The sequence below is a fragment of the Triturus cristatus genome, chromosome 10 (assembly GCF_964204655.1).
Source record: "Triturus cristatus chromosome 10, aTriCri1.1, whole genome shotgun sequence".
In the NCBI taxonomy this organism is placed as follows: Eukaryota; Metazoa; Chordata; class Amphibia; order Caudata; family Salamandridae; genus Triturus; species Triturus cristatus.
The window spans coordinates 1,141,628,863-1,141,656,208 of NC_140593.1; the positions used below are offsets into that span (position 1 = coordinate 1,141,628,863).

Below are 27,346 nucleotides of genomic sequence, written 5' to 3' on the forward strand. Positions count from 1 at the left end.
TGCAGATCTACACACGCCCACCCGCCTCCCCGGCTACCTCTATCTGTTCCAGTCCATCTTATTTAGATACAACACACATGGGTTTCTTCACTGTTATTACTACGCTCCATCTTTCCCTGTTGGCGTAAAACAATCTGAGGATGGAGCCGAAGCCCATGCGCAATACGATCCAAAAGAGGAGTCACCGACCTCGTGACTTCCAAAGACTTTCCAAGAGGAAAAACAAACTGCAAACATCCGGGCCCAACACTAGATGGCGAACTATGCAAAAGTGTGTAGATCTGCAGCTCTACATGCCAAGAACAGATGCATACTGGGAAGTAGCATATTCCTTCCCCAGCAATACCCCTGCACACTGGGAGGTGGGGTCGCCTGGCTCCGTCCCGACGTTGTCCACGGAAGTGACATCAATGGAGCCATATAAGCCACTCTCAGCGTGCTGACGTCAGTTTTCTTCTTTTCCGGGTCCTAACGCGGATCCGGGAAAGTAATACCTCGGGCCTGTTATTGTTTATTACAGGCCTTTTCGATGCCTTTCGCGTCCAGGAACAGTGTGTTTGATGCCCTTGTGGCCTTCAACCGTGCCGGTCCTGCTCGCTACGGACCCTCACGATCTCTGTATATGGTGCTTAGGAGAGCACCATGACTCTGTGGAGTGCGATGTTTGCCACCAGCTGGTGCCGCAATCACTGCGGGAACGCCATATGAAGCTTCTATCTGCCGGATGTCCCGAACGGACCCCTCGCGACGCAGGTCTCCTTCTCCAGCGGAGTCGTTCATGCAGCCGTCAGTCGCCTACCTCAGGTAAGCATTTCCCCCCTCCCTGGTGTGCTTCCGGGCCCCAAAGAGTGGGTAGGGACTCAGGTTGGGACACGGCCGGTGGGTTTACCCTCAGCTCCAACCGAGTGCCCGGACTCTGACACCAGAGTCGCCGCAACGTCGGGGCACGGCCCGGAGGGTCATTTCACGACGTCTAGCCCTTCCGTAGCGCCATTGCACAGCCTTCCGATGCTCCCTGCGGCATCACTGCCGGTGGCTGGGATGTGGTTCACGACACCGCTTCGGCTGATTCTCTCCCCGCAAGTTTCTACCTCGGCGAATGGTGTCAATGCCGGTCTGACTCAGAGTGGTAGTGGCCTTTTCGGAGGTCGCCGGCTCGACTCGAGGAGCCAAGGCCTTTTCGGAGGTTGCCGAGGCAGGCTTGAATCGCCGTGTCGGGCCTCTTCGGAGGTTGCTGACGCCGGCTACACTCCAGGGGTCGAAACCTTTTCGGAGGTTGCCAGCTCGTCTCGGGCGGTCGACGCCTTTTCGGAGGTCGCCGACGCTTGCTCTGCTCCACCGGTCAGGGCCTTTTCGGAGGTGTCCGATGCCGGTACCGTCTCCGGCTTTATTGGTCGGTGGGTTCACCACCCCGGAGTCATTTCAATGCTCTCCAGTGCAGGCGCCATTGGAGGATTGGCCTACTCATCCTGCTGCTGAGCCTCTATTAAGTGGCCGGTTTAGCTTGCATCCATCACCTACTGATGACTGGCTTTCGCCGTCTCGCGGCGCCACAGAGGATAGTGGGACGTTTGTCAGGGCTGTTTGCACGGCTGTAGACATTTTAAGGATTGAGCCGCCCTCAGCCTCTAGTCCTTCGGAGCCTTTGCTGGATATTCTCCACCAGGGTGCGGGGAACATGGAACCATTGTTACCTTTTGCAGAGTCATTGTTTGACATCCTTTTCGGAACGTGGGCAAGGCCCTCCCCTCGGGACCCCGTGGATTGTGGCGTGGCACATCGCCATCGGCCGGCTCCTAATTACCCTGTCTGACCTTCCATCCTGGAGCTGGAGGACTTGTGCTTCAGGCAGCTCTCTGTCAATCCTGTTCCGTTGCATCCTCCCACTCGGGAGTCTCGGTGGTTGAAGTCATTTGGCCGCGATGTGTTTGCATCCCCTTGCTAGTGACTCCGGTCCCTCAACACGTGTGTATTTGCTCGGGCTACGGTTGCCCTTTGGGACGCTGTTGAACGGCCCCTCCACTCTTTGCCGGAGAACTCTTGTGCCGATCTGGTCTGCCTAATCAGTGATTGCCATGATACGCCAAACTTTTCAATTCGGTCTGCCATGGACACCACGAACTCTGTGGGTCGTGCTATGGCCAGGTCCGTTTCCATACGCCGCCACGCGTAGTTACGCGATGGTGCAAAACCCAGAGCATGTTCTGGAGCGGCTTACAGATCTACCGTTTCATGGGGTCGCTCTTTTTGATGCCCGCGCTGAGTCGGTGGTCGAGCGCCTCCTGTATATATGTCTTCCTCTATTTTAATCTAGGTGGAGGATTTTTGGTTTCATGTCGATGCCGTCCCTTTCCTTTCTGTTACCCATTGTGGGCTGCAGATGTTCTGGGTTGCGTTGCGTGGCTGCTCAGCCGTCTTCCTTACTTATGCTGATACTGCTGGTTAAGCTGTGTTTGCCCTTCTTTGAAGCCTCTGCCTACGTGCATGTCTCAAGAGGGACCCTTCTTTTGTAGGATTGTGCCTTACCCTATGTGGGGTATTTGTTGGCGATCATATTGCTACTCTTCCTTATCCAGGAACTTTTGATGCACGCTGACTCTTCCTACTGTTGTAGGATGTCTCCTCTGGTGAGATCCATGGGCTTAGTTTCTCTCCAAGGGTTACAATAGGTTGTCTACGGTTGGTCTGTAATACATCCCCGCCTCCGTAAGGTGTTTTGTCACCCTGGCGTGTTTCTGCAACCTTGCTGTGCTTGCCTGTTTATCGGTGGTCTTCCGTGGCACGGTCTCCGGTTCCTTGTTTCTGACAGGACAAGTGGTCCGGTTTGTCCCTTCCTGTCCTGTGCATATTCTTAGTTCTCAAGGAGTGGCTTTTGTCTATGCGTTTCTGCCACTGGATCTGTGCTCCGCCCCTGATGTTTTTCTGGGTGTGAGTTCTTACTCCCATTCTGGCACAGGTGCTTCCTTAGGTTGCATTACTGTGTGTGTATTCTACTCGACGTTCTCCATTTTGGTAGACGGTGTCGGTCTTTGGCGGTGTAGTCTTTTGGCACCCGGCTTGTCTGTGCCTTTATGGGTAGTCTTGTGGTCTGTTTCCGCTTGTCTCACAGGAGACCAAGTTTCTTCCCCCTCGGGGACCTCTTGTTTTTGCTGCATTCTTACCTGTTATGCAGCACATCGGTGCTGTGATACTGCTTGCATGACTACCCTACTTAGGATTTCGTCACTCCTCGTACGTGTGGCGACATTCCTGCCTCTTTGTGTATATCGTGGATTCTACACGCCGTTGGGACGCTTGCTTACTAAGTCTCTTTGCCTTGGTGTCAGATATTCTTGTTTACTCTTCCTTCGGGATAGTGCCGTCTGTGTTCATAGCTTTGCGGGATCTCCACTCACTGTGGTGCCTTTTAATTCGTTTGACTGCATGCCTGTCTCCTGAGTTTTTGCTCAATGGTGGCTCCTCTGTCTCTGTTGGCGCTAGGCTAGGCCCTGCCACTGTTGTCACATGTAATAGGGGTACACATTACGGTGTTTTTTCTTACACCACTGGCCTCCTGCTGCGGCTCCTGTTCTTGGGAGGACAGTCTCGACTGTCCCCTGTTCCTCGTGGCTTTCACTGTGGTATGTGTTCGGGCGGTATACTCTACCGTTGTCATGTTGTTTTGACCCTTGGAACTTTTATAGGGACCGGTGCTGGAATCCTTCTTTGAAGGTCTCACTGCATTGTTTCTTACGTTAGCACAGAACATCTAGTTCTGTTTTCCTTTCATCTGTGTCTGGGCGACAGAGGTCTCACACCGTCTCTTGTTAGATTTGGTGTCTTTACCCTCCCTTGTTCATGCTCCTTAAGGTGGGTCATTGGTCTGATGTCCGTTGTCCTGGCATTGCGGTTTCCACCGTATTTCGTCAGCAGTTGACGAATAGGTTCTCCTGGATTCCAGATTCGTTAACGCCCGTCCATCCTCCCCTCTTTGAGAAGGCCTTTTCATATGGTGATTTTCCACCTAGCCCCCAACTTCTGGTGGCCTTGGTCTTCCAGAAGAGTGCTTTCGCACCTCACTCTGGGGTAGGGTGTGTTCTCCTGCGTGTGGGCCTTTGGCTCTCCACTCTGTCCACGTTTTTAGGTGGTTAACGTCTTACTTTTCACTTCTTTCTCATGTTGTGCCACCTGTGTGCAGTTATTCTGTTCTTTATTCCCTCCCACCACATGTGCCGCCTTCTTTCCATGGCAGTCGGTTGGGTTCTCTTTGGTGCTAGTCTTTTAATCTCTGTAGGGTGTGTGTAGTGAACTTTCCTGTGGTCGTTCGCTCCTAGTCACTAGTCTTGCATCATGTTGCTTCGATATTGTGGTTCTTTTCATATCCCTCCTGTGGTGACGAGCTGTGCCTGGCTTATGTCTTTTGTGCCGCAGCTGTTGCCCCCCCTCGAGGTGGGACACGACTTGGCAATTTTTGGGGCCTTGCTTGCAGCAAGTGCTCTGTGAGCTGCCTTCAGTCCTTCCGGGTACAGGGTGCTTTTCTACTTCCTATTGTTTCTCATCCAAATGATTATTCTCTCATTTTCAGGTTACTCATCGTTTTTTCAACTTTGTTGCTCTTTTTAACACGCACTGTTCCTATGCTATCACAGTTTTAGGTCTCACCTACGCATGCGCTGCATAGGAGGGCCTTTAGCCATCGCTCTGCTCTTTTTCAAGCACTGCACTCATGCTTGTGGTGACATCCACCTTGCGGGAGCGCACCACAAGCACGAGTGCAGTGCTTGAAAATGAGCAGACTGCTCTCCCAAGCGCGCGCGTCTCTCCTCGCCCACACGTCCCGGCCACTCACTCGCTCCATGCCGACTACCGAAAACACATCGAAGTAAAAATAAATATAATTCTCCACTGATGGACTGTGGAAGTCTTTATTTCTATCTGTGTGTCATATAATGTTTATACTGAGGAAAAAATATTCAGTTGTACACATGTTCTTAAAATTATTTAACATGTGACAAAAGTTCTCTTTCTTTGAAAGTATTGTAGATATGTTTCTAACCACAAGGGTTGCCATTATAAAAAGACCCCTACCCAATAACGAGGTCAAAAGAATCAGTTTGGTAGGAAAAGCCCTAACAAGTCCTTCTTCTTACGGAGTCGGCTGTGACTCATCTCGTAAATCTTGCTTGTTGATGTCTTTGCTGGAACAAGGCATAGGCCCCTCCTCTTATGTCTATTGGTGATAAGTCATGTGACGCCTTGTTTTGATTCCTGTCATCACAGCTGTGACTTTCTGGCCTTTTCTTTTGCCTCCCGTGACCTGGGTAGCGCAAGGTGTCCAAAGCGAATAATTATTGATGTGCTCACAGTAATCAGTTTTCAAAGCTCCAATCTGACGTTGTTCTCCTATAGTAACCGGAGACACACCACAACATTTCTTTTTTTAATTAAACCTTTTATTAGATTTTGATAACAAAGACAACGTGTCGCACATTGTTAAATGCAACCCAACGACAAAAAAGTATTAAATCCAGACGAAAGGTTTATTCAACAGCACAGTACCACAGGAATCAATGACCAAGTACTGTTTTTCTCTGCCCAGCCCCTCACATTCCATTCTAGAGTTCCTCTACCTCATAGTGCCAGGCCTTAATTAATGCATGCTCAAACAACCCCAATCTACATAGGTAATAACATACAGCACATCCTTCCCCTATAAATATTACTTAAAACTAATGCATAAAGCTATATAAAGAGAAATACATATTCAAAAGTTGATGACTTCATATTCAAACAAAATAAAGCACTTGTAGAACATTTTCAAATTTGGTCGGTGGTCGTCTCCCACGTGCTCCCAGCTTCACACGTAAGGCTATGGACTCAAAACCACTTGGTCTCTCACCCTCACAATTCCATTTGCCACATCGATCACTGACAATTGACGTTATCCTCTAGCCTGTTATGTAATGGTAAGGCTGCATCACTTCCTAATCCCACTCTCACAAAAGACTCTTCACACTTTCTTTCATGTAGAAGTACACTTTCTTGGTTACATTTTGCCACTGTCCTCAAGTTCCAGAATTTGCCATCTTGTGTCACCACACTTTTATGATCTACTTTTATCACTGTCATTGCTTTGCTAAATTTAACCATGCCTTTTCCTGCTAAACCAGGCTTCTGCACTCTAACTCTACTACAAATGGTGGACTTTTGACCTTTCATTTCTCATCATAAACCTCGACCGTATCATGCTTGCTCTGCACCCTTTCTTTTATTTTCTATAAACTCTCTTCAACTTGAACAGTTCCTTACTTCTTCTTGAACCAACATGGAAACAGTTTGGACACAGGAAGCCTGCCTCGCAACAATCTGAACAGACTAACCATGCGCTGAATAGGAGGGCCTTTAGCCGTCGCTCTGATCATTTACAAGCACACACTCGTGCTTGTGGCGGCATCCACCTTGCGGGAGCGAGCAGGTGCGCGCCACAAGCACGAGTACAGTGCTTGAAAATGAGCAGACTGCTTTCCAAAGCGTGCGGGCGCCTCTCTTCTCGCCCACAAGTCCCGGCCACTCACTTGCTCCACCTTCTTTTGTCTTCTTTTTGCTCGCGCTTCTTGTCTTTCCCTCTCTCGGTTCAGTCTTTCTTCCCCTGCTATCTTCTTACTTTCTTTTTCATGTTGTAATTTTCGTGTCTCTCGCCTTACTTTTTGCGTCTGTGCCCTTTTCTCTTTTTCTCGTTCTGCCCTACTTTCTCTTTAAATTTTGCCCCTCTGTTTATTTTTCTTCGCTCCTCTACTCTCGCTGCCCCCTTCTCTCTTTGTATACCCTCCGTTACTCTTGCCTCCCCTGTTCTCTCGTCCTCCTGTCTCTCCGCCCGCCAATCCGTCTTCTTTCCTGAACTGTGGCGTGTCTGAGACTCACCCGACCCCTCCCTCTCTCACCACCCTGTCTTGAAGAGAAAACTTTTTCATGCATTGCTGCGCCAGCTTGTTGAAGGTTCTTCGTGACCACTTTAAAGGCATTGCCTTTCAGTCCATTTCCCTTATATGTAGGCTCTGCTTTTAGTTTTACCCCTATGCCCCCGTCTGTTTCTTGTTCTGACGAAGCAGTGGCAGCAGAAGTATTTACACTACGTTCTATATCCGGAAATCGCGGCATGTTTGGATTCAAGTAGCTTGGCTAGGGTGACCACAGTCTGCCATATGGTGGCGCTGTCTGTCAAATTTAGAAATGAGCAATACAACAGTCGTTTATTAATTCAATATACATTAAACAAGCATTGGCATAGCCAATAGGTCTCCCCTTTGGGACATTGTGTTTAGCCATGCAGCAGTTGATGTTGCACCAATGATATTGTGCTGCATTATTAAATACTTATAAGGTCCCAAAGGCGAGACCTATTGGCTATGCCAATGCTTGTTTTGCGTGGCTCCGCGTTGTGGCGCGGAAAAGTTTCCGATGTCACATCAGCATGCGGGGAGTGGCTTATGTGGCTCCATTGACGTCACTTCCGTGGACGACGTCGGGACGGAGGCAGGCGACGGCACCTCCCGGTGTGCAGGGGTATTGCTGGGGAAAAAAGATGTTCGAGGCATATGAGCTGCAGATTGTACACTTAGCATAGGTCGCCATCTGGTGTTGGGCCCGGATGTTTGCAGTTTGTTTTTCTTCTTGGACAGTCTTTGGAAGTCACGAGTTTGGTGACTCCTCCTTCGGTCCGTACTGCGCATGGGCTTCGGCTCCATCCTCAGATTGTTTTTTTCCGCCATCGGGCTCGGATGTGATACTTCGTGCTCCGGCTTCGAACTTCTACGGTTCCAGCCTCGACGGAAAATCCTCGTTTCTTCGAGTTTCTTCATCATCATCTTCATCTCTCGAAGCGGCACTTTTCTCCATCCCGTACATCGGCACCGGCCTTCGGGCCCTCCGCGACTCCGGTCCCGGCCGATGGAAAGGACTCCGTTCAAAAAGTGCCCAAAATGTGGGTCTAAATTTCCCCACACCGACCTCCATCAGGTGTGTAACCTTTGCCTCTCTCCGGAACACGAGGCTAGAGACTGCCCCGCCTGCAAGTCTTTTCGATCGAAGAAGACCATCCGAGATAGAAGAGCTCGACGCACCATGGCGCACTCATCCTCTGCAGCTCCACCGGACATCTTCGGAGACGACGCCGAAGCTTCGGGGCAAACACACACCGAGCAGGAGGAAGACGTCGTCAGCGCTTCCGAGGCCGACGACTCCGACGTGGAGGACGTTACACCAGCGCAGCGGGCCGTGAGTACTATGCCCCCTCCCACCCCCGCGCCGAAAACCAAAGAGACTCAGGTTACTCCCTCGCCTGCCGGCCTGGGCAAAACCAAAACCAAAACTTCGATCACCCCACCTTCGGGCCCGGTGTCGAAGCCCCCAAAGTCTCATGGCAGCTCGGGATCGAGCCAGCCGACACCCGGTGCCGAAAAACAGCATCCGGCACCGAAGACTGCAAAATCCAGCTCGACTCCGAAACCACCGGTGCCGAAGCCTGGACACTCGGTGCCGACCAAACACAAACACAAATCTGTCGGCACCGACGCTCCGGCGCCGAAACATCATTCTACGCCGAAACACCCGGAGACCTCAAAAAAGCATGGCGCACACAGACCATCGAAACCCCCGGTTCCGAAATCACCGGTGCCGACAGACGACTCGACACCATTGGCTCTGTTTACACCAGACCCTTTACAAAAGACTTTGTCCAAAGATCCAAAGACTGGGCTTTTGACTTTAACTACCAAGAAAAGACGCCTTGATGCTCCGGCTCCTCCTCCTCCACCCAAAAGGAAGGACTCTGCTACTTCTCCCCTCAGAGTGCCCTCCCCACCACCGCCTCCCCTACCCCCTCCACCTCCTCCACCGCCTCCACCTCACAGGTCTCCGCCACCTGTACCTCACTACGATCCGGCCCCATCCCCAGATCCGGATGATGGGGATCCGGACAATTACCCGGCGGACGCCCCAATGGATCCCACTCCACCAGGGACCCCAGATCCATGGGAGGATTACAATAACCCTGATATACCCAATGTACCTCAGGACGACCTATACCCATCAAGGCCGTCTCCTCCAGAGGACTCCTTAGGGTTTCATCATTTAGTGCAGAGAGCAGCACACTACCATGGGGTGGACATGCACAGTGAACCAGTAGAAGAAGACTTCCTACTGGATACATTTGATATACAAGACAAATCTACTTCCATTTTACCCATGCTTAAGGGTGTCACCAAGCACGCTACAGAGGTGTTCAAAGACCCTGTCAGAGCCAGAGTACTGAAACCTAGAATAGAGAAGAAGTACAAGGCGGCACCCACAGACCCTGCTTACATCAAGGACCCTGCTTACATCAAGGGCCCTGCTCCCCTAGATTCCCTAGTTGTCTCCACAGCTAGAAAGCGGGCTAACTCCCAATCCTCATGAGATGCCCCACCGCCAGACAAAGAATCTAAACTTCTGGACGCGTCTGGTAAACGCACCGCCTCCCAAGCTGCAAACATGTGGCGCATTGCAAACACACAAGCACTGCTTGCGCGATATGATAGAGCACACTATGACGAACTAGAGGCTCTTATGCAGCACCTTCCAGAAAAATACAAGCACAAGGCTCATGACCTGATACAGGAGGGTAAACTAATTACAAACACCTCCATTAAGTGTGCCCTCGATGCAGCCGACACTGCTTCTAGGGCCATAAATACCAGTGTCCTGCTTCGTCGCCACGCCTGGCTCAGGATCTCAGGGTTCAAGCCTGAAGTCCAGGCATCCATACTCAATCACCCCTTTGACCAGGAAACACTCTTTGGGCCAAAGGTAGACGAAGCGCTCGAAAAGATGAAGAAAGACACAGACACAGCAAAGTCTATGGGGGCACTCCAAACACAAGCCTCCAAACGTTCCTTTCGACGCTCGTCCTTTCGTGGCACAGGCAGAGGCTCCTCCACCGATAACGCCTCTACCTCCTACAAGTCCCCTCCTCAAAATACCTTTTCAAAGGGCAATCAGAGAGGTGGTTACAGTGGTAACAACAATAAGGGCAGGGGCAAAACCAACAACACCCGTTCTGCCACCCCCCCCGCACAATGACTCCCCTCCGCTCCCCCCAGACCATTCCACTCCGGTCGGGGGCAGACTACAAAACTTTATCCACGTATGGGAGTCCATAACATCGGACAAATGGGTGACCCAAATCATTCGGTCAGGGTACTGTCTAGAGCTAACATCTACCCCACCCAATATCCCACCAAGGCACCGTCCAATGTCTCAAGAACATTCCACACTGCTCAAACAAGAGGTACTCTCACTCCTGCAAAAACACGCTATAGAGCAGGTCCCCGTCAATCAACGAAATCTAGGGGTCTACTCTCTATATTTCTTAATACCAAAGAAAGACGAGACCCTCAGACCCATTCTGGACCTCCGGCCTCTAAATGCCTACATACATTCAGACCATTTTCACATGGTCACTCTACAACAAGTCCTCCCACTCCTCTGCCAGGGAGACTTTCTCACAACCTTGGATCTGAAAGACGCATACTTTCACATTCCAATACACCCCTCTCACAGGAAATACCTCAGGTTTGTGGTGGACGGGCAACATTACCAATTCACGGTTCTCCCCTTCGGGGTCACCACTGCACCACGAGTGTTTACCAAATGCCTAGCAGTAGTAGCAGCACACCTCAGACGTCAACACATTCACGTCTTCCCTTACTTAGACGACTGGCTGATAAAAGCCACGTCCTACCACCAATGTGTGCAACATACAAACAGCACCATCCAACTGCTCCACCAGCTAGGCTTCACGGTGAACTACCAAAAGTCGCACCTCATACCATCTCACACAAAGCAATATCTCGGGGCCACTATAGACACCTCCAAAGGTATTGCCTATCCAAACTCAGCCAGAATCACAAGCATTCAAGCCTTACGCAAAACATTCCTTCCCCAACACTCTCTTCCAGCAAGAGTGTTCATGAAGCTCATAGGAATGATGGCGTCCTGCATATTTATAGTGCCCCATGCAAGACTCCACATGCGTCCACTTCAAGAGTGCCTAGCACAACAGTGGAACCAGGCCCAGGGTCAGCTGACGGATCTGGTGTTGGTGGACGGCCGCACACATCACTCTCTGCAGTGGTGGAACACCACAAACCTTTCCAAAGGACGGCCGTTCCTGGACCCGGTTCCTCAGGTGATTCTAACAGCGGACGCATCGCTCTCCGGCTGGGGAGCGCACCTCCTACACCTCACAATGCAAGGTCTATGGACGCCACAGCAAAAATCGCTCCACATCAACCATCTGGAGCTCTTGGCGATCTTTCTAGCCCTAAAATCTTTCCAAAAACAAATTTCGGGCAAAGCAGTCCTCATTCGCACAGACAACATGACTGCGATGTATTATATACAAAAACAGGGGGGGGACACACTCTCCCCAGCTCTCCCGCTTAGCCCAGAGCATATGGAGATGGGCAATTCCCCAAAACATCTTTCTCCTGGCACAGCACGTTCCAGGAGTACAAAACACCATAGCAGATCTGCTCAGCAGACAAACGCAACAACTACACGAATGGGAACTGCATCCACAAGTTCTTCACCCATTCTTCAAACAGTGGGGGCATCCTCAGATAGACCTCTTCGCCACCCACGAAAACAAAAAATGCCCAAGCTTCGCCGCCAGATACCCACACCCATTGCCCAAGGGCAATGCGATATGGATGAACTGGTCAGGCAGATTTGCATACGCCTTTCCACCTCTCCCACTAATTCCATTAGTGGTCAGGAAGCTACAACAGCACTCCCTCACACTCATTCTGGTAGCTCCAACGTGGGCCAGGCAGCCGTGGTACACCACGCCACTACAACTATCAGTGGTACCACATCAAAAACTGCACCTTTCCCCATGCCTCCTAACCCAGAACCATGGAGAAATCAGGCACCCGGACCCAGCCCAGCTCAACCTGGCGATCTGGCTCCTGAAATCTTAGAATTCGGATACCTTAACCTTCCCCCTGATTGCATGAACATCATCATGGAAGCCAGACGTCCTACCACTAGAGCATGCTATGCCGCAAAGTGGAAAAGATTTGTAATTTACTGCCGTAACAATACAATTAACCCCCTAGATGCATCCATACAGCACATCATATGCTATCTGCTCCATCTTCACAGGTGTAACCTGGCATATTCATCCATACGCCTACACCTAGCAGCGATCGCCGCTTATCTACAAAACAGGCAGCATTTATCACTCTTCAGAGTGCCCGCTATTAAAGCCTTCATGGAAGGCCTTAAACGAGTAATTCCTCCCAGGGCACCACCTTCCCCTGTATGGAATCTAAATTTAGTTCTTACACGACTAATGGGTCCGCCCTTCGAACCAATGCACAAATGTGAGCTACAGTTTCTCACCTGGAAAACAGCTTTCCTTGTAGCTATCACTTCCCTTAGAAGGGTTGGTGAAATACAAGCGTTCACCATACAGGAACCCTACATACAAATGCATCACAGCAAGGTCATACTTCGCACAAATCCGAAGTTTCTGCCCAAAGTCATTTCCCCCTTCCACCTCAATCAATCAGTGGAATTACCTGTCGTCTTTTCGCAACCCCAATCTGTTGCAGAAAGGGCCTTACACACACTTGATGTAAAAAGGGCGTTACTATACTACATACAAAGAACGCAACCCTTCAGGAAGACTAAACAATTGTTTGTTTCCTTCTCTCCACCACATAAAGGCAACCCCATTTCAAAATCAGGGATAGCTAGGTGGATTGTAAAATGCATACAAATTTGCTATCAAAAGGCAAAGAGAACATTATCTGTTCCCCCTAAAGCCCACTCTACAAGAAAGTTAGGGGCTTCTATGGCTTTTCTAGGGAATATACCCTTAGATGACATCTGCAAGGCAGCCACATGGTCTACACCGCACACCTTCACAAAACACTACTGTGTAGATGTGCATTCCAAGCAGCAAGCTAGGGTGGGCCAGGCTGTACTAAAAACACTTTTTCAAACAGCTGCAACGGATACCGGTGGTCGCCGCTAAGGTTGGGTACTGCTATATAATCTATGCTAAGTGTACAATCTGCAGCTCATATGCCTCGAACGGAATATGCTACTTACCAGTATGCATCTGTTCTTGGCATGTAGAGCTGCAGAGTTGTACACGCCCACCCGTCTCCCCGGCTACCTGTATCCGTTCCAGTACATCTTATTTAGATACAACACATGGGTTTCTCACTGTTATTACTACGCTCCATCATTTCCCTGTTGGCGAAAAACAATCTGAGGATGGAGCCGAAGCCCATGCGCAGTACGGACCGAAGGAGGAGTCACCAAACTCGTGACTTCCAAAGACTGTCCAAGAAGAAAAACAAACTGCAAACATCCGGGCCCAACACCAGATGGCGACCTATGCTAAGTGTACAACTCTGCAGCTCTACATGCCAAGAACAGATGCATACTGGTAAGTAGCATATTCCTTTCCGGATCCAGTCTGACGCCTGAGGAGATATTCTAAGTTAAGGAATCTGCAGCTAGACTGTCTCTACCAGATATATAGTTTCCGAAGGTAAGTAACTCTTCCATCTGGTAGAGACGTTGTCTAGCCGCAGATACCTTAACGCTCACCCATCCTCCCCGTTCTGCGAGGACCTTGCCAGGTGGGTTTCTCCACTTTGTCTCCTTTCAGTTGCCATTGGTTTTCTTTCAGAGTTCTCACATTGTTGTGCCCTCTGTAAGAATTGCCATATGCGGCTGCCTCACTACAGGTGGCTTCTTTCCTGTAAATCGGTACCTTTTCATTCACCATCATCACGAGATGATTCTTCTCCTGTTGCTTCCCTCCCTCCCACCTTCTCCATTGAGTCAGGACTCTTGTCTCCTCTATAGTCTCTTTCGCTGGGGATCTGCTGGGCTATGTTTCTGCCTTCCCTTGCTATAGGGAAATACCATTCTTTTCATACCTTCTCGCAGTGGACTGTTCTTCCTGTGTTCCGTCCTTGTTGGTCGGCACAGTGCAAAATGGTAATAATCTATCTTGCCTGTTGCGATATTATTCCCTTGAAAGGGTCCATGCTTCACTTTGCAGGGTCTTTTCTCAGAGCTTTGCTCTGCCTTTACTTCTTCTCGTATATGTAGACAGTGTCTGCTACTGTCTTTTTATGATGGTGTTTTGCACCAACCGCTTTCTTTTTATTTTATTTTTTACGGCTTTTTTGTCCTTCGCACTGTTCCCATACTTTCACAGTATTGTTGGTGACTCCGCGCTGCGCCGTGGAAAATTTTCTCTGAAGAAAACTGATGGCGCTCCGGGAGGGACTTATATGACCTCGCTGACGTCACGTCCGTGGACGTCAGGGCGGGGTCATGTGGCGCCGTCCCCCAGCGCGCAGAGGTGCTGCTGCAAAATGTTTTCCGTATCCAGTCTGACGCCTGGGGATGTTCGAAGTTAAGAAATCTGCAGCTAGACAACGTCTCTACCAGATACATCGTTACCGAAGGTAAGTAACTCGTACGTTAGCCTAGTTGCAGTTACAGCACAGAGGAGAGTTGGTGAATTTCAAGCGCTCCTAGTTGAGAAATTATGGTAGGGGTCATGAGGACAGATCAAATACTTCTACAAAAGTGGTATCTCATTTCCATGTCAAAGACACAACACTGAGTTAACAATGCTTCCCACACCCGGAGACCTTAAAAGAAAGAGCATTACACACCAATGTCGAAAGAGCACTAATGTACTACATTGACTGGACAAAGTCCATCTGCAAAACGGAGCAACTGTTTGTTGCTTTTGCGAAACCTTACCTAAGAAACCCCATTTAAAAGGGTTGTTTTTCAAGATCGATAAGTACATAGGAACGTGCTGTGCTCAAATTAAGTTCCCACTGCAAGTGGTGCCCAGGACACATTACAGTAGAAAGAAAGGAGTAACTTTGACCTCCTTAGGAAATGTGCCAATAGTCCAAGCCGGTTCTGGTGGCTCAGTGGACTAATGCGTCCACTGCAAGGTCCTGTGTTTGACCTCATGGACACAGGTTCAAATCTGGCAGGTCCACTGAGCCCTTCATCCATCTGAGGTTGATTAAAATGAGTACTATTGAGTTGGGTAACAAACATCTGTTATTCAGCACCAAGATGCCTGTTGGTGAGCGTGCGCTTTACAAATAGATGTTATGTTAATAGCAGAGATCTGCAAAACTGCTACATGGTCAGTAACATACAAGTTCACTAAGCACTTCAGTATGGATATTCAAGCCCATCAAGAGACTTTATTTGACAGAACTGTATCTCAAATATCAAGATCTACTCTAGCTGCCACTTTTCAGTTTTTGCAGAGCTTGTGATCCACAACAGCAGAAGCTGCAAACAGAAAATACTACTATGTAACCATCTGTAGCTTGTAGTGCTGCAAGTTTAAATGCACCCTCCTACCTCCCCTGAAGCTATCTAAGCTGTTTACTTTCATTATTCCCCCTCCCTATGAAAAGGTCTGGTCCGTTGTGGGCTAAGGAAGGAGTCGCAAGAATTCTCAAGTCGGAAGACGACTTAAAATAAAGGCAACTTTCAGATATCGGAGCCTAACGCTATATGGCAGTGCATATTAACACACTGCTTCTGCTAAAAACAAAGTGCAGCTAAAGACTTGAGGAAAGTTGATTCCTCTCATTCATCTAGCACAGATGTGGGGCTCATTTTCTATTTGAGACTTTTTTTTTTCCACATCTGTTTGCACAGATTCTGCCTTTCAATGTTTCTGGTCTGAATAGACATACTTTTAGTTTTTTTTTTTTTTGTGATTGTAATTTAGGTATTCCTTTCCATTAAAGGGTAATGATACTTGGACTCCCATGTGGAATGCTACCATGAATAATGCAGGGCTCCGGGTCCCCTTTTTTTATTGGACATCCTAATCTCTTGGTATGCTAATCCATGTTTGTTGGGTTGACTGTCTGCTGCACATTTCTTGGTGCTCTTATGCAACTGGAGCAAAATGTTAAAAAGGGATTTTACATGGTTTGGTTTGTCGTAGTAGTGCACAACCTGATTGAGCGCTTGTATTTGCCGATAGTACTTGTAAGTATTACCTCATGATAGTTGTTACTTGCCACTACCCTGATTTCTTGGTAGGTAAAAGCTGACTTGTTCTTGGTCTTATAGCTTATTTTTGTGTTAAATTATCATACACGTGGTACGTTACTGTGCTGATAGGCACTATTGTATTACTCTCAAGGGGATGTTGGTAGACTTGAACTCGGGAGGTGGTCTTGTAACAAAGTGTATACATGTTTGAGCCATGTCCTTCTTTTTGTGATAACTCTTAGTATCTACATAGACCACTGTACTGCTCTCATTGCCTTACAGTTTAATCTTTAGTGCTCACTGTACACATTATACTAATTCACATCTTTTCTGTTTCCTTGCTTGCCCACCCTTCCACCTCTTGCATTGTTTTCTGTTCCATCTGTGACTCTACCCCCTCCTCCTTTCCCTTCGCTTGTTGGCTGGTGTTCCATGTCTTTTTGTCCGTTTAGGAGGGCATTGTAGCAGAAGAGTCCCAAAACAGCCTGTTTATGTCCAATCAAAACATGAAGCTTCCCTCGTCTAGTAATGCACTACCTAACCAGCCCCTAAGCTCCATGGCCGGGCTGGGCCTGCCAAATCTGAATGCTGTCCGCCAGGTGAGTCTGAGATACTGTTAAGATGTTTGAGCCACATGAAATGATTGTTGGGACAACACAGAACCTGTATGTATTCCCCCTGGTGCACTATGGGGAGCGTCCTATCACTTTTTGCTAGGCTTCTGGGCATTCAAAATAGGTAACTCCATGGAATGTTTAATTTATTGTGAAAACTAATGTTGCGGCTTTCAGTTTTCTGAAAATATTTACTTGTTTGCCCATTGGTCTTGAGGCAATAATTGCGGCCATTGCTTTAATCTGACCTTTGCCCAACCCTGCTTGCTGTAGCTGGGTTAATGAGATGCCTGGCTCATCTGCCATTGATAAATTGCTGAGCTATGTTTCTCTGGCCAGGGAGGGGAACTGGAAACCCACTCAATAGTTGGTTGGTCATACTTGTTTGAGAATTAACTCTGTCCACTGTTGCCCAGCTGTGTTTGCACTTAGTTTAGAGTGTCTAGGAAGGAGTCTGTCTGACAGTGCTTCTGTCAGGGTGGCTGGGTGCAGAGTGCTGAGGCCCAATGTTAGCCAATGGGGGATAGGGGGCCCTCCGGTTAGTGACTGCTCACAGGCAGGTCACAAGGTTGTGGGAGTAAAGCTCCTGGTGTTAGGCTCAGGGCAAAGCGGATCAGAGTTAGCAAACAAAGTGCACCCACAAAGGCGGCTGGGTGCTGTTTTGGCATCAGGTGCATTGTGGATTTCAATGGGAATTCTCCGGTTGCAACAAACACTGCAGGCTCAGAGAGGAAGATGTTCTGGAGGTGACCACTGGATGGGATGCCTGGGGATGCTGGGATGCCACCAAGATTAAAAAAAGAAGAAAAAAAGGGATGTCTTTGGGCGTTGGGTTTTTCTTACCAGCTCTGGTCGCGGTCAGGAGATCCTCCAGAAGGGAGTTGCAGGCGTCAATTGGAGATTCAAGGCAGGTCAGAGATCACCGGATCTCGGGTCAGGAGCGCCAGGGATACTTCCTCGTGTCAAGTCAACTCCTAGTGGTGTTGGGCCACTCTAACTCGGGCCGTTGGCGTCTGGTGCAGAGTGGTGAAGACCTGCGGATTTGGCCGGAGCCAGTGTCTGTGGGTGAGGAAATCTGGTGCTCACAGCAGATAAAGTCTCGGTTTAGGAAGGAGGGAAGGTCCTCTGGGTTCTTGGGGGCTGCTGGCCGCAGGGCTCATCAAGATTTTCCTGGAGCAGGTTTGAGTTGGGGACAGGCCGGTAGGGCTAGGGGTCAAGTCAGTGGACGTCCTCCTCTTCTTAGTTCAGCATGGCTTCTTCAGTCCTCCGTCTTCTGGTCGGTTCTTGTCTGAGGAGGCAAGGTTCAGGGTTGCCCCTAAAAACTAAATTTAGAAGCGGGACAGGTCGGGACCAATGGGTCCCTTCCTTGCGGTGGGTACACCCCCTATTATGCCACACTCCAGTGGGGGGGCATATATCTCTGGTTGGCTGGGTCCCCCCATTTGCAAGATGGTGGGGACTGAGAGTTGAGCTTAACCTCTCCTCCCCCACCTGAGGGGCGGGGTTGTCAAAGCTGGACACACCTCCCCATCTCACTTGGTTTTCTTGCCCATTCTCTCTCCCAAATTGGGGGTCATAACCGGTGGGGACCAGTTGCTGGAAGCAGCAAATGGCTGGGGTAGCTCACAAAGGTGGCAAGTCTTTGAAGCTTCCCCTTCATGGACCCTGCACATCCTGGGGGAGGAGGCTTGGCATCTTGTCCCAGGATGTACATTCTTCCAGACCCCCAAGAGCAGCAGGCTCTCAACCATGGGGTCCAGAAACATGTCTGGAGGTGGCAGCTGGGGAGCAGCCACTCAGGCAGGACACTAGACTTGTGTTGTTTTTCAGGGTGCATCTCTAAGATAGCCTGAGTGCATTTTTCATTAAATCCCACACTGGCATCAGTGTGGTTTTGTTGTGCTGAGACATTTGATATCAAACTTCCCAGTTTTCAGTAGAGCCATTATGGTGCTTTGGAGTTTATAATGACAAACTCCCAGCACCATATACTCTTAATGGCTGCACTTAGAATGTCTAAGAATCGGTTTAGACACTGTAGGGCTTCAGTGCTCATGTGCCTGTACCCTCAACACTGGTATAGTGCAGCCAGCTAGAGAGCTGGCTTACCTATGCCAGGGCAATGGCTTGTGTGCATCACACACAGGGATGTGTGTCATGTTGACTTCACTTTGTTCTGTACCAAAGCATGCAGCCTGCAATGGCAGTGTGTGTCTGTAAAGGTACAGGGCCTCTTAAGTGTGGCACAATAAGTGCTGCAGACCTTAGAGGCCTTCCCTGGCCACAGTGCCCTTGGTACCTATGGTACCATGTACAAGGGACTTGCATGTGCACTTGCATGCAGCCTACATGTGCACTTGCACTTGCATGCAGCCAGTGACCAGCCAGTTTCAAGGCAATGACAATAGCTGCAGCTCAAGTCCGTTTTTCAAGGCAAAGTTTAACCGAGAGGCAGAAACTCTAGAAAATCTGCCTCAGGCTCCTCTAAGCGACCCTAACTTCCCTCCCCACGCTCACAACACTGCTGTAGGGTAGAAAGTAAAGGTCTTACTCAAAACTGTAAAGTCTTTTCCACAGACAAGTGGGTTGCAAATATTGTTTGTCATGGTTACTATGTAGATTTCATGCAAACCACCAACAAAACCACCAGGTCCAAGAAGGACCAAAGCAAGATCTGGACATGTGGAATGTCTTAGACATGCGCTTTGTAAATGGGTACATAAAGACACACAAATTTCAAATGACTATATTACAGTATGTAATACCTTTACTAGATGAAGGGGACTACCTAGCAGCAGTAGCTCTAAGACTCTTACTCCAACATACCCATTCACATAGCACATAAGAAGTTCCTAAGATTTTCAATTGAGGGAGAACAGTGCCAATTCAAAGTCCTACTGTTCGAGATAAATTCCCTCGCCAGGGTCTTCACAGAGATGCTGGCAGTGGTAATCATGATCGACATCCCGATAGGAGCTCCCCTATATTGACTTGCCCTCAAGGTAACACATTTTGGGGGAAAGCAAAGACACTTCTTGATCAAATCACATGATTGCAGGATTGTGCAAAGCATGTACATCTAAGAGTTTCAAGTGGCAAAACCATAATTGCAGGTAAGTAACCAGTTTCTTATCGGCGTCACTGGTGCTTTAAAAAAAAACAACAACAACAAAAAAATGCAATGTGAAAGCACAATTTCTCGTTGGGTCAACCTCTGCCCATTAGCCAAAAAAGATCCTCCCGAGGGTGTTTGTGCCCACACCACCGGGGCAGTGCTGTCTCTATGGCACTTATGAGAAGTGTTCTGGTGGCTGACATCTGCTGGGCGGTTACATGGTCATCCCTGCATACCTTTGCCAAACATTACTGCTTCACTGTTCAGGCACACTGTGATGGATACTTTGCCAAAACTGTGCTCCTTGGCTTGATTGTCAATACTCCCCCAACATGATTGTCACTGCTCCCCCACTGTGCCACCCTAAGCCTCTGGCTCTCTTACTTGATGAGGTTGTGCTGTGAAAGAGATCCCAAGATATGCAAATGTGTCATGTACTGTAATTGCTGCATGCCTTAAGGGGGATGTGAAAACTGCCAGTAACTGACACCAGAGCTACGATTGTTGTGCAAAATGGCTGGTGTCGTGTATGCTGGCCAAACTCCCTGCTCAAGCATTTTGATGCCAACTAGCAGCACTAAAGCTGTGGAAGAGATTTGTTTTACCATTCTGATGCCTTATTAGGATATTCTTAGTATGTAATCTGCAGAAAGATTTTGAATTTACAGAAATATAGTTTTGCAGCGTGAATCTTTCTGGATTCACTATGCTGTGCATTATTCCGCGATCTTGTGGTTGGGTCCGGATTCGTAGTCTTTTCTTTGTTTTTTTTTTTTTTTTCTGTAGCCCAGGTGGGCGTCGACGTCCACCATTTGGTGCACCTCCCGTGACGTCGTCGTGCTTCCTGCGGAAGTCCCACCTTTGGGGCGCCATCTTCAGATTCTTTTTTCCGCCGTTGGGTCTGGATCGTCATCGGGAAGCTCCAGAAATTCACTCGGAGGAAGAAGGAAGAAAAGCGAGTTTCATCGATAGAATCAAGAGAAGACAACAGGAATAGAACAGATTTCATCAGGAGCGCGAAGAAAGAGGACCAGCGAACCTTTTTTCTTCGACAGCCTTGGAGAATGCACGCTCAGAGACCCTGAGCGAAATGGACAAGACGCCATTCAAGTTCTGCCCAAACTGCCACCACAAGTTCGCGCAGAAAGACCAGCATCCGGTCTGCAACCTCTGCCTACCGGTGGATCACCGGAGTATCGACTGCAACGCCTGCTCAGCCTTCGCGCCAAAGACACTCAGAGTGAGAGAGAGGCAGAGAAGAGCCAACGCCAACATGGATGGCAAAGGGAAACCCCCGACACTCTACGAGCTGGGCCTCGACACGGACGACGAGGACAACGCCGCCGAGACAGCCGAAAACTTCACGGTCGTAGAGACCGACAAGAAAAAAGAAGACGAGGTAAGAGAATCGTCGAGCGCAAGTCAAAAGACACCTCGAAAACACGAGGGTGACTCGAGAAAATCTGAGTCAAGGTCCACGAAGGGAACCCCGGCGCCGAAAACTTCGACGTCCAAAGGGGGAACTTCGGACAAAAGGCCCAGCGGATCCTTACAAAAGGACTCCCTGGGGCAGAAAGACGCCGAAAGGCAAGGGTCGTCGAAATCGTCCCATGAAACTGGCCGATCGACGCAGAAAGAACGTTCGACGTCGACGCAAGTTTCATCGAAGAGACCCGCGGTCGACGCCGAAAGCATCTCCGAAATGGAGAAAAAGAAGAGGCGGCTCGAGGCCGAAATGGAGAACATCCTTCAAAGGAAGAAGGAGTTCGACGCCAGGATGAAGGAATTCAAGATTCCAACGGTTTCATCGGCGGACGTCGTCGAGGTCGAAGGCGAGTTCGACGCCGAAGGGCTGACAAGGGATCTCGAGGAAGAAGAGGAGCCCTATTATGAGGAAGAAGCCGAGGAAGAAGACCAACAGTCGTTCTACGAATCGGCGGCATCTACCAGCAACGACGTCGAATGGCACGATCTCGACACCGAAAACCCTGAGGAGGCCGTGGACACGTACCCCTCGAGGCCTTCGCCACCCGACGACATCGGGGTATACAATATGGTGGTGAAGAGCGCAGCAATGGCCTTCGGCGTCAAACTCGACGAGGAGAGGCCGAAAGCCGATTTTCTCGTCGAAACACTGCTCCCCATCCAGACTAGGAGTCAGTTCCTCCCCATGCTACAAAGCGTGATGAACCAGGGGAGAGAAGCCTTCAAGGAGCCTGCCACCTGCCGGTCGATCACGCCCAGGACAGAGAAGAAATATAAGCACTCCTCCCTGGACCCACCTTACATCAAGGGTAGCGTCACCGCAGACTCCATCATAGCCTCCACGGCCAGGAGAAGGGCCAACGTTCCAGCAACTTCGGGCCCACCTCCGGATAAAGAGAGCAGGAGGATCGACCTCACAGGCAGAAAGGTCGAGAGGAACGCCGCAATGCACTGGCGCATGGCGAATTCGAATGCACTCCTCAATAGACACCAATACCAACACTGGGATGAGATGGGGGAGCTAGTAAAGCACCTCCCCGAAGAATACCGCCAGAGAGCCTCTCACCTGGTGGATGAAGGCAAGAACATCGCCAACTCCTGTATAAAGACGGCATTGGATGGGGCAGAGACTTCAGCAAGACTCATGGCCATAGGGGTCACAGAGAGGAGGCATGCATGGCTAAGAATCTCGGGATTCAAACCGGAAGTGCAGAACAACATCCTTGGCACCCCCTTCAACGGAGAGACACTGTTCGGAGCAACGGTGGACGAAAAGCTCACCCAGCTCAAGAAGGAAAACGAGACAGCGAGGTCCATGGGGGCCCTACAGCTGAGGGGAATGAGACGAGGAAATCCCTCGAGGAGACCCTACGGTAGGGGTGGAAGCCAACAGGGGACGTCGCACCAGGCGTTCCAGCAAGGTCAGCAGGGCGAAGGTCACGGACAAAGTCAGCAGAAGCAAAACTGGCAATATCAACCTCGGGGCCAGTCCTTTCGCGGGAGAGGGAACGGACGTGGCCAAAGGAGGAGAGGGGGCGATCAGCCCTCCTCGAAGTGACTCAGCACGCAAGAAGACGCCTACCCTCGTAAGGTCCCCAAGGGTGAGGCGCAAAAAAGTGTCATCAGGGGGAAGAGAAGATTCAAGAGCCTACGAGCATACATCACCAGTAGGCGGAAGGCTGAGGTTCTACCTTCAGGAGTGGCGGCGTATAACCACAGACAAGTGGATACGGAACATCGTGCAGTACGGATACTGCGTAGACTTGGAGAAAAGACCTCCAAACAGGAAGCCGAAGGGAAGGCAGAGATCGGCCCAAGAACTGGCAATACTCAGAGAAGAAACGCGGAAACTCCTACAAAAGGGAGCCATAGAGACGGTGCCGTTCAGGGAACGCAACAAAGGGGTCTACTCAAACTACTTCGTGGTGCCGAAGGTAGACGGAGACCTCAGACCCATACTGGACCTCCGTTACCTAAACAAGTTCATCAGAACGCAAAGGTTCAAAATGACTTCACTGCAGGAGGTACTGCCACAGATAAGAGAAGGGGACTTCATGGTCACCGTGGACCTCAAGGATGCCTACCTTCACATCCCAATAAACAGAAGGCACAAGGGCCTTCTAAGATTCAACATCGAACAGGAACACTACCAGTTCACAACCCTGGCCTTCGGATTAAAATCTGCGCCAAGGGTCTTTACGAAATGCCTGTCGGCGGTAGCGGCACACCTACGAAAGCAGGGAATACACGTGTACCCCTACTTGGACGACTGGCTGGTCAAGGCAAACTCACGCGAGAAGTGCGAGAGGCACGCAAAACGCCTAACGGACACCCTCACAAATCTGGGATTTTCCATCCACTGGGGAAAATCATCGCTGGAACCGGAACAGGTAAAGATTTTCCTGGGGGCAAAGATCAACTCCCTCAACAGTACAGTAGTGCCCAGCGACAGGAGGACAGATGCTCTACTGAAGGAGACGCAGCTCTACCAGAAGGGGCGAGCTCTGACAGTGAGGGCGGTGAGCAAGATGATGGGGATGATGGCGTCCTGTATCCAGCTGGTGCCGAATGTACGCCTGCACATGAGACCATTCCAGGAATGGCTGCAACAGCAATGGTCACAAGCAAACGGAAGTTGGGAGGATCTAGTGGTTGTTACGCACGCAGTGCAGGAGGAGATAACTTGGTGGAACAGAGACAACATAACAACGGGGAGAAGCCTGACACCACCAAGCCCAACAATGACCATTACCACGGACGCATCGCAGAAGGGATGGGGAGCGCACATGGACAACCTCAGAGTGAGGGGTCTATGGGCTCCAGCAGACGCGGTCCGCCACATCAACTACCTCGAGTTGAAAACGATACTGTTAGCCCTGAAGGCATTCCAGAGGCACCTGTTCGGCCAGAGGGTGTTGGTACAGACAGACAACACCACGGCGATGTTCTACATCAACAAACAAGGGGGGACACAGTCGTTTCCCCTCTCATCCCTAGCTCAGGAGATTTGGAGATGGGCCATACCTCGCAAAATATATCTACTGGCAATTCACCTACCAGGGAAGGACAATGTGGAGGCAGACTGGCTAAGCAGACAGACCTCAGCATCACACGAGTGGGAGCTCAATGGCCAGGAAACGGAGAATCTTCCAGAGATGGGGGACTCCCACAATAGACCTATTTGCAACACGCCACAATGCAAAATGCCGAAGCTTCGCGTCCAGGCAACCAGATCAGCAATCCAAGGGAAATGCCCTATGGATAAGCTGGTGGAGGACATTTGCCTACGCCTTTCCACCGATACCCCTGTTGCACAGAGTGCTCGACAAGTGCAGAACCAGCAACATGACTCTGATCCTGGTGGCTCCACAGTGGCCGAGGCAGACATGGTTCTCACAGATTCAAGAAATGGCGCAAGGCAAACCGTACAGGTTCGAGAGGAGAAAAGACCTGCTCTCAATGCAAAACGGGGAGGTCCTGCACCCAGAGCCAGAGACACTCAACCTAGCAGCATGGCTCCTGAAGACCTAGAGTTCGCACACCTAAGGTTACCTCAGAGCACTATGCGAGTGCTACGGGAGGCAAGGAAACCTACTACAAGAAAGTGCTACAGCGCAAAGTGGAAGAGATTCACGGTGTGGTGCAGGAAAAAGGGCCTGCAAAACAGAATGACAAGAGACTCAACTGTGCTGAGGTACCTCACACACCTTCTAAAGAGTAACCTCTGCTCGAGCTCCCTAAGGGTACACCTAGCAGCGATCGTTGCCTACACCAGAGGTGAGAAGGGTGGAAGCTTCTTCACCTCGCAGGTGGTGAAGAGATTCATGGAGGGAGCCAAAAGAATGGCACCCCCGAAAAGGTTGCCGCCGCCGGCATGGAATTTAAACGTGGTTCTGACGGAGCTCATGAAGGCGCCGTTTGAACCCATTCACAAGGCCACTCTACAAATGTTGACGATGAAAACTGCCTTTCTAGTGGCCATAACCTCACTGCGCAGGGTGAGCGAGCTTCAAGCACTAACGCTACAGGAGCCCTACATTCAAATTCACAAAGACAGGGTAGTCCTGAGGACGGACCCACACTTCATGCCCAAGGTAGTGTCGGCGTTCCACATGAATCAGAGTATCCAGATACCGAGTTTCTTCCAAAACCCGACTACAAACGCAGAAAAGGCCCTGCACACCCTCGATGCCAGAAGAGCGGTGATGCACTACATTGAAAGAACCAAGGAACTCAGGAAGTCGAAGCAGCTGTTTGTGTCCTTTGCTACTAGCTTCATGGGTAGACCAGTCACCAAGGGCACCATCGCTAGGTGGATTGCCCTCACTATTCAATTCTGTCACAAACAGGCTGGACAGGAGCTAACGGAGGGGCCCCAAGCTCACTCCACAAGGAAGAAGGGGGCCACAGTTGCCTTCCTGGCAAACACGCCCATCCAAGACATTTGTCTCGCAGCAACTTGGGCATCTGTGCACACGTTCACAAAGCACTACTGCGTGGACATTCAAATGAATAAGGAAGCACAGGTCGGACAGAAGGTGCTACAACACATTTTCAACGACCAGCGATCATCTTCCACCCAGCCACCACAAAAATAGGAAAACCGCTACAAAATCTATGCACAGCATAGTGAATCCAGAAAGATTCATGCTGCAAAACGAAAAGTTTCTTACCTGTCGGTGTAGTTTTGCAGCTTGAAGATCTTTCTGGATTCACTAGCGAACCCACCCACCTCCGCCAGGAAGATGAGGCTGGAGGAAGAGGGGGTGAAATGGATAGGATCAAAGAAGTGGAAACGTACAGAAATATGGTCAAAAGGATTAATCAATCGCCTAGGGTTAAAAAAAAAAAAAAAAAAGGGAAAAAAGAACCCGAAGATGGCGCCCCAAAGGTGGGACTTCCGCAGGAAGCACGACGACGTCACGGGAGGTGCACCAAATGGTGGACGTCGACGCCCACCTGGGCTACAGAAAAAAAAAAAAAAAACAAAGAAAAGACTACGAATCCGGACCCAACCACAAGATCGCGGAATAATGCACAGCATAGTGAATCCAGAAAGATCTTCAAGCTGCAAAACTACACCGACAGGTAAGAAACTTTTCGTTACTAAAGGTACTGCCATGCATAGAACAAGTCAGCCATGTTCATTACTCAGACTGTGTTCTTGTAGGGCTCTGTTGTCATTTATTAGAATTTTATTTTACATAAAGACCTCAGAAACAAGGTATGAACCTTGGCAATACCAAAGGTTGTAAGCACTGTTTCTGTCTGGCCAAGACCCTCTGCTGTTGATCTGCAAGTCATATCATTCCCTTGTTTAGGGTGACAACTCTCAGACCCGTAAAATGCGATGTAATGTTTCTTAACTTCAACATTTTGTTGAAGAAACCTCTTATGCAATTAATTCTGCTTTACTTTGTCAGCAGGTTTCAGCTTCATCACTCAAGTATGCGCCAAACAATGGGGGTCTGAACCCACTATTTGGGCCTCAGCAAGTAGCCATGTTGAACCAGCTTTCCCAATTAAACCAGCTGTCTCAAATCTCTCAGTTGCAAGTAAGATCTCATCATGAATCCATCACTGTTATACTGCCATGGGATTAAGATGCGTGTCCTGATTGTTTCTCTTTTTCTTACAGCGTTTGTTAGCCCAGCAGCAGAAGGTTCAGAACCAGAGATGTATGGCTCCTGGAGGTCGCCAGCATCAAGACCAGCAGGTTGGTAAAGGCATTTGCTGCTCTGCTAAATCTGTGTATGCCAGGAACCATCGGATATAAATTATTATCTTTTACGGAAGTGTGACATTAAATTGTTACTACGAATAGTATGCAAGTAGCGATTTTCTTTCTTTTTCTGCTCTGCGTTGGTATAGATGCTCTCAATCAAAGTTAGCAAGTCAGTGAAACATGCATAAATGTTTTTACAAAAAGATGAAGATAAAGGACCTGACTATAATTTATAAAACAAGGTTTAAATGAGCATAAGTGCAAAATCATACATCATGCCAGCGCCCAAGGCTATATATTTGGCTGTGAGAAGTA

The 27,346-nt window shown here is 49.5% G+C and overlaps 1 protein-coding gene across 7 annotated transcripts in view; it reads left to right on the forward strand.

Moving 5' to 3' along the window:
• Positions 1-27,346, forward strand: part of TNRC6A (trinucleotide repeat containing adaptor 6A) — a 451,850-nt gene that overhangs the window by 198,872 nt on the left and 225,632 nt on the right. For 5 of the 7 annotated variants that reach the window (XM_085629474.1, XM_085629475.1, XM_085629472.1 and 2 more), the window contains 3 exons: positions 16,545-16,691; positions 26,730-26,861; positions 26,945-27,022. In XM_085629474.1, the coding sequence (XP_085485600.1) occupies positions 16,545-16,691; positions 26,730-26,861; positions 26,945-27,022 (357 nt within the window). The remainder of the gene's footprint in view (positions 1-16,544; positions 16,692-26,729; positions 26,862-26,944; positions 27,023-27,346) is intronic. The other 2 variants (XM_085629471.1, XM_085629478.1) reach the window with 2 other exon arrangements.